Raw genomic sequence first — 7,681 nt, 5'->3', positions numbered from 1 at the left:
CTCCGAGACGTTCCCAGGCCAGAGGGGATACATAATCCCTCCAGCGAGTCCTGGGTTTTCTCCTAAGTGCCAGATATATTTTGAATTTTTCTGGATCTCTGACAGACGGTCTTCAATCTCTGAACTCGTAAAGTTCTTCTTTTTAGTTTTCGCTGTCATTTTCATGAATGGACACTTCCTTGTATCTGAGGCAGGAAACATAGCCTTATATGGTGTTTTTGGGGTGGTAATTATGCTAATCTCCTCTCGCATGCATGAGTGTTTTGCTAAAAGACAGAATTCACCCCATCAATTCATGTCAAAGATTGGCCCAGTTATTCCTTTCTGCGAGTTTCAATAAAATCCATTCAGGGGTTTGTGAGATGTTTTGACAACATATAGGTAGGGTTCTCTATGATAGCTGATGTCTAAAATTTTAGTCTTAGTGTCAGGGTGTATGTTACGGGTGAATCTCAGCAAGAAAAAAACAAAACAAATATCAGCTCATTATCTCTGATATTGACATAAATATAGTCATTTTTGTTAGGTGTGGTGAGTATCTCTTTTCAGGTTAACTTCAAAACTGTAGATGCAATGAGCATTTTCTATGTTGTAAACATGTTGAGCGGTTCATGCAATATTTTGATGATACTTGAATAAATGAGCACACGCGTACAAAGGTACTGACATTATCACCTGCCTTTCATGATAGCCAAGAGAAAAAATCCAAATGAAAAGAGCTTGAATGAAAAGTGGGAAAAAGTTGGGTTGGGCAATAAAATAACAACAATATCTATCATCACTCAGCTCTAGAAACAAATCTGTGACCAAAAACACGGTCAAAGTTCAAACCTCCCACACACAGTACCCCCACTTCAAGGGACAGCTCCTGCATCCTACAAAAATAAAACATTAAAAACCATACCCATCCTCAGCTGAGTAGGTGAAGGGTCTCTGGATTGGTTGACAATTTACAACCAAACATAAACACAGGGAATGAAAAAATAGGGATGAACTGTATTACTGACAAATAATGAGTGAGAGAGGAGAAGGGTGGCAGGGAGAGTCAGCAGGAGGAGAGCAGGGCGCTCAGTTGTGCACAAAGGTACAACGAGGAAAGGCAGGAGAGAGAAAGAAAGAGAGGAGGGACTTGTGAGAGGGAGGAGGAGGGGAGAGAGGGAGTGATTGCATGAGATATTGTCAGCCAGTCCTGGAACAGAGCAGCAGAGGCAGAAGCAGCAGCAGACGGGACGCAGACGCTCCGAGCAAACCGAGGATATAAAAGGGAATACACGCTGATGAGGAGGCAACAACAACAGGAGAGGATGGAATTAAAGAAAGCCGTTTGATTGCTTTTCCTTCACACTTTTGTTTGGAGCATCCCACAAGCAGAGCACCAGTGAAAACACATACATATGATATATATATAAAATTCCTATACATATATATCAAATTATGCCTGTTTTCAAAGAAGCTGCAGCCGGACTACGACTGAATTAACATCAAAAAGCGACAAAATTTGGGAGATATTATGCAGCATTTGCTTAAAAGCTGTTGTATATTGTCACTTTGATGTTTTTCTCTCAAATTTTTTTCATTATTTTTTTTGGCAAAAAAAAGAAAGAGGCAAACAGAAAAGAAATCTAAAACTGGGCAACTGAGTAGTTGAGCCAACATTTTGGTTCATTTCTAAAGGGGCTTCTGTTGAAAACAGGATGTACATATTTTTTTTGATCTGCCCTTGCGGGTGCCACACTGCCGTTTGGCTGTCGCATCTCCACTTGTTTTCTGTCGTCCGTGTGGGTCGTGGCTCTGTATAAATCCAGCGAGGCTTTGCTGAAAGTGCAGAGGACAGTCCACACGCTCCCCCTGACCCCCTCTTTACCCACCCATGCTGATAGCATCCTCAGGCACAGGGGGGAAAGTCCTACAGGGTCTGAGGGGAAAAAGAGGGGGGTGAGGTAAGTTGGTGGAAGAGACAGGAGGCAGGAACATCAAAGAAAGGATGGCGGGAGATTAGGATTAGAGAATGGAATGAGCGGGAAAAAGTAAGGAAGAAAAAGAAAGCAGCAACGCCAAACAACCGTGCCACTCTTCTTTCCACGGAGCAGATCTAAAACAGTGAGATTTAGCACCAAAACAGAACCCCCCCTCCCCCCCGTGCTGCAGGACAGATCTGAGCAGGCTGAAAGGCAGAGTAGTGTCCCGGGTCTGCCAGAGAACCTGTGAATCCACGAAGAAGAGGGGTTTCAGGGCAGCAACAGGAGCTCTGCGCATGCCGAGCACCGAAAGCCGCTGGACTCCTGTGTGTGCTGCTTAAAAGCTACTCACAGGGTTTCTGTCATCAGGGAACTGAGCTGCTTTTGAATGTGTGTGTGTTTGAGAGGAAGTGTGTGCACGTGTGAAAAGCAGGGGGGGAAACAAGCCCCTTAGGGATGCTTTTGGACTCTTAAGTACCACAAGATTTTAGCTGGAAGATAATTAGATAATTAACAGCTGTTGTTGTACCTGTTGGGTCTTCGGCTGAACACAGGAAGGAGCTATCTGTGCTAACTTAAAGCAGATCAGTTCACAAAGATATCAGCTAAAGAGAAGGAGGAACATTTTTCAAAGTGGACTACAGTGAGAAGATGCCCACTGCAAAAGTAAAAAAGCTTCTTTGGGACGATGACATTGAGAAAAGCAGGATGATAAATGCAAGTTAAGATCTGAGGAGGACATATCTGGACACTAGACCCGTTTTGACTTCTTTGTTAAGTTATCTGCTCAGGAATATGAGTCTATTTTTGGAATGATCTAAATAAAACAAACTCCATGGGGAGCTAACTGCAAGTTTGAGAAGGATTTGCTTTGCCTGTTAGTGCCATTAGGAACCCACAGTTCTCACTTTTCACAGATTATTCATCCACTCGATGGGAGAGCTCATTGCTGGAAATGCCAGGGGGCAAGTTCATTCATAGGTAATACGCCCTCCTGAACTGGAGCTTCGCCTTCTAGGATTTGGTTTTGTCTACGACCAACCTCTGCTGTCTGCTGATGCCGCAAGGGTTTGTGAAAGGTGAACCATTGTCTTGCTTCTTGTAGACAGCATTTCACTCTGAAACCGTGCAAATTCTGAGTTGTTGAGAAGTATTTCCAGATCATACTCCACTCACTAACAGATCACGTGGGATTTTTGTTAACAAGTTTAGCATGCAAGGTAGGCATTTATTTAAGGAATGTTAGTTTACATTTTAATGACATCAAAGGACAACAAATGAAATTTGAGAATTTGCATTTCTTGTGAAAATGCAGGGTGCAAGCTTGATGCTGAAAGATTTTTGCTGAATAGCTAAAAAAGCTAAAACTAGTCTAAAAATAGCTTAAAATAGCACAAAGAAACAAAGCATGTTTGCTGAATTGAGCAGTAAGACGCTAAAGATTATCGCAAAGTGAATTTACTTGAAAAAATCGAATTAGCTAAATAGTAGCTAAAACACAGAAAACCGATTAAATCAGCACAAAGCAGCTAAATAATAATAAAAACTGTAAAACAGCAGAAAGAAGCTGAAAGAAGCACAAAGTTGAAAAGGTCTGAATTGTCAYTAAAGGGCACAAAACAATACGAAAATCAGCACAGTAGCTGAAGAAAGCTGAAATTAGTGCAAAAAATTAAATAAAGCAGAACAACAAGAAAATCCAAGTGTATAAAGCATATATAGAAATTGCTGAAATAGCACAAAAAATGTGGAATGAGATAAGTACTGAAAAATGCAGGGAAAAAATAAGCATACCAACAAAAAGTAGCCTTATCGCTAATTCAGACTCATTTACATTATTGTTTAACAATATACAATGCCCTTCTTTGAAATTTACAAACTAAACACAACATTCAAATCTCTAAATAAGATATATAAATGTGTTTCTTCTTGTTTCAGGATCTTTTGGCCTTTTCGTATTAACTCAATTGAGTTAAGACACTGCAAAGAACTGCAACCCAAGATGGCCACTTCCATGTATTCACTACTGATAAACTTCTCATTGGCCATTCTACTGGGTTTGACCTCCTTGAGTGGACTGAACTCGTGGCCATCAGGTCAAGCTTTGGCACAAGCACCTTCCAGCAACCAGACAACCGAATCATCTGTGTTAACAGAGGCAGCTCTGGCAACGCCAACACCAGACCCAGAGGTCCAAACAGATCCAACGGCCGGGAACCGCTGCTGGGGTTACTATGACGTAATGGGCCAGTGGGACCCACCGTTTAACTGTAACGCAGGTATCTACAGGTTCTGTTGCGGCTCCTGCTTCTACCGTTTCTGCTGCCAGTTCAAAGTCCACAGTTTGGACCAGACCTCCTGCTCCAACTAYGACACTCCTGTGTGGGCGAACACTGGGAAACCGGGGGTGCCCGTCACTGAGGGCCATCAGGAACCTGATCGGGATCGGACCCATATGATTGTGTATATAATCTGTGGGGTGGTGGCCATCATGGTGCTGGTGGGGATTTTTACTAAACTCGGACTGGAAAAGAGTCAAGGAGGACAAACGGATATGACCAACTCCAGGTAGGAGCTGATGTAGATGGATGGATGGATGGATGGATGGATGGATGGATGGATGGATGGATGGATGGATGGATGGATGGATGTATGGATGGATGGATGGATGGATGGAAATTATTGGGCAGGTGAGGGAGCTTTTTTGGATTTATCTCAGTGGTACCTTAATTACTAAACAGTTAGTTAACTACTAACAGCAGTCATCAGTCAGTTTGGTTAGCTTAGCGCTAAAATTAAATCAAGGGAAAGGAGCTTTTCTGACTAGTTTGTTCTCTAAATAATTTTTCCTTTCTCCATTGTTTGGTTTCTGTGTTAACCATCTGTTAGTCCCAGCACATACAGTATGTGTAAATATGGAGGTAACTTTTCCATTTTTTCCTCTTTATATGCCTTTTACTTTCAAATGTGTGTTTTTAACAATCAGTCAAAACTTTTGAAACATTTTAGGGAAAGGTTTTGAAYAATGAATACCTTACTTGCTGTATAGCTCTTTGAACCTCTTTAGTTTGGAGGAATAAAGTTCTGACCAGGTTAATGGACCACTATATAATTAATCACTAATTATGGCTAATAAAATTAAAATCTCAATGTTTAAATTTTTTAATAATGGTTTATTAAAATTCCATTTTCCAAATCTTTCAATTAAAAAGGTTATTCTGGCAGGCAGACTGGCTTCAAAGAATGTGTGTCAGCTGGAATTYGCTGTTGTGGAAAATGACTAAAATTCAGTGTAAATAAATAACCATGTATTGGGAAAATGACTGCAATGTAAAGATTTATAAATGTTCCCTATAAATGGCTATGACATTTTTAAGATTGGCGTAGTTTTATGATGGAAGCAATCGACTTTTGTTTTAGCAATAGCCTGTCAGTTTGGTCAAAAATAAACTGAAGATTTTCAAAAAGTAACAGGTAAGATAATATTTGTTTAGACGTTTTCACAGAACCTCATGTTAAACCATTTGAACTATTAGATTAGGCTTAATTTGTCTACTACTAACAAACTGACCACATAAATGATGGTCAAATTACTTGAAAATTAAAACATATAACCTAATAAGAAAAGAAAACACTGCATCCCATACTGCTCAGAATAAATAATCTGTTGCTTCACTTTTTGTGTTTATTTTATTCCCAAATGTTAAAGTCAATGAACCACTAATTAAATTAAAACCTGAATTAGCTTTCAGATTTAACATTGTTCTGTAAGGCGTTTTAGCACATCACCAGCAGACATGGCATATTGCAGACCTGCATATTTCCATAAATGTGTCAGAATGTCACCGGCCAGGTAATCAATACAGCGACCGAATGGAATAACTGTGAGGTGTTAATTGGTCTGACGCCCATTTGTAACCACGAGGGAGCCATGGATATACTGAGCTATTCTCAGGTTGCAGAGAAAAAAAAACTAAAAAACAAGACATGAAGAGACGACAGGCAGAGACTAAAGAGAAGTCAGTCGAGCARGGGTTTGGAGGAGAGCTGGTGACGTTTGGTGGAAACCAGAGGACTCTGTTGTTGCGTTTTCTCTACGCTGGTGTCGCAGCTCCACATCGATGGCTGATCGATCGCTGTGACACAACTCTGACCGTGGCAACACGTGGCCTCTAGAGAACAATGAGAAGCATGAGGGTGGGTTCTTTCTGGGGAAGGGTGGAGTATTGATCTGATGTGGCTGGAAGGCAGCCAGTGGCTTGTATACAAAAAGCAGGAGTGCGTGTTTGTGTGAGAGAGAAAACGAGAAGCAGGGAGAGGGAGGAAGAGAAAGTGCGTGTGCTCCGAGTGATCAGCAGCCAATCAGGTGTTAAGAGTTGAAGCATGAGAGTTCCTTTAAAATCTTGTCAATACCTGGTCCTCTCTTTACTTCGCCGGGCTGGACGATGAGGATAGACGAACACATTTCTTGTTGAACTGTACTGATTTATTAAGAAAAGCTGACACGTCCGGGCATCTTTTACTCCTTGAACTAATGTTCGATACCACTGATTTCCTTTCTGAGTCTGATACTTAAAACTCAGGCTGGTGTCAGCAATACTGATCCATTACTGATACTTTGTGCAAACACACCTAATGTGTCTTGTAAATCTAAAAAAGTAACGTATTTCAAATTATAACTTTATAAAAAAATACAAGACTCCAGGTAATTTTTGTATTTGTTTTCAACTCAGAGGTATATCGAGGTAGCGCTCTCATCTACAATATAGTTGAGCTAACAGAAGATACAGAGACACAATCATATGCAATTTGTGAAAATGGTGTTTTAAACAATAAAAAAGAAGTAAAATGATAAAACCATTCAAATAAATGATTGTTTCWTTATCAAGGACTAACATAAAAAGGAAAACTTACATCTAAAATTACGTTACATCAACATAATAAAATGAAAAAAAAAAAAACTGAACATGTAACATCTACAGACTGAGCACGTGACACACTGTTACCTGAAATGACTGAAGTATCAAAGCAGCGATATTTTGATTTTAGATTCGATTTTAGAGCATGAAGTTCAGGTATAAATTTGGCACATATAACATGAGCAAACTAGCATTTTGGACTTTTGAGACTCATAAACAAGCAAACAAACAAACAAATACAAATTGGAGAAACAAGTTTGACTTTAAAAGATAGTTCAGATCTTTTGAAGTTGGACTCAGTAGAAAAGATGAGAAACAATTCACTTCTTATCAGTTCAAACTCACCAGCTAATGGCTAGTCTAAATGGGCTGAGCAACAAAGTGAGTTGTTTCTATCTTAAAACAATTTAAAAAACATAAAACAAAACAAAACAACAAGAAAAAAAACTATCACTTGGTTTTAGTGTTGTTTTTGTTCTCTTATAATAAAAACTGGCATTCTTTGAAGACATTAGCATATCACTCACCTTCTTGCACGGTCAAGTCAAAAACAAAAAATAAAAAGTGTTCAATTTGCATGTTAGTGCTTGGTGTTTATATTGGGTTGACTCTCAGCTACTACCACACCAACGTTTAGCTCAGTATTGGTTAAAATGCAGAATAAATTTGCTTGTTAAGGCTGTAATTAGATTGGCTATAAATATTAATTAGTTGTATATGTTAGACCAGTTTGATGTAAGTCTACGGTCCTAAAAATATAACAAATACAAGTACACACACACACACACACACACACACACACAC

The 7,681-nt window shown here is 39.6% G+C and overlaps 1 protein-coding gene across 2 annotated transcripts in view; it reads left to right on the top strand.

Annotated features, from left to right (window-relative positions):
* Positions 1–7,681, top strand: part of LOC106516536 (protein shisa-9) — a 138,620-nt gene that overhangs the window by 8,035 nt on the left and 122,904 nt on the right. Inside the window, exons 3-4 of one of the 2 annotated variants that reach the window (XM_014006944.1) lie at positions 2,876–3,037; positions 3,897–4,526. In XM_014006944.1, the coding sequence (XP_013862398.1) occupies positions 3,961–4,526 (566 nt within the window). In that variant the 5' untranslated portion in view covers positions 2,876–3,037; positions 3,897–3,960. Of the gene's footprint in view, positions 1–1,189; positions 3,038–3,896; positions 4,527–7,681 lie in introns of those variants that run through there. The other variant, XM_014006943.1, reaches the window with a different exon arrangement.

The sequence above is a fragment of the Austrofundulus limnaeus genome, unplaced genomic scaffold (genome assembly GCF_001266775.1).
Source record: "Austrofundulus limnaeus strain Quisiro unplaced genomic scaffold, Austrofundulus_limnaeus-1.0 Scaffold38, whole genome shotgun sequence".
In the NCBI taxonomy this organism is placed as follows: domain Eukaryota; kingdom Metazoa; phylum Chordata; class Actinopteri; order Cyprinodontiformes; family Rivulidae; genus Austrofundulus; species Austrofundulus limnaeus.
The sequence above is the reverse complement of the archived record's forward strand: the minus strand, read 5'-3'. Positions and strand labels throughout refer to the sequence as shown.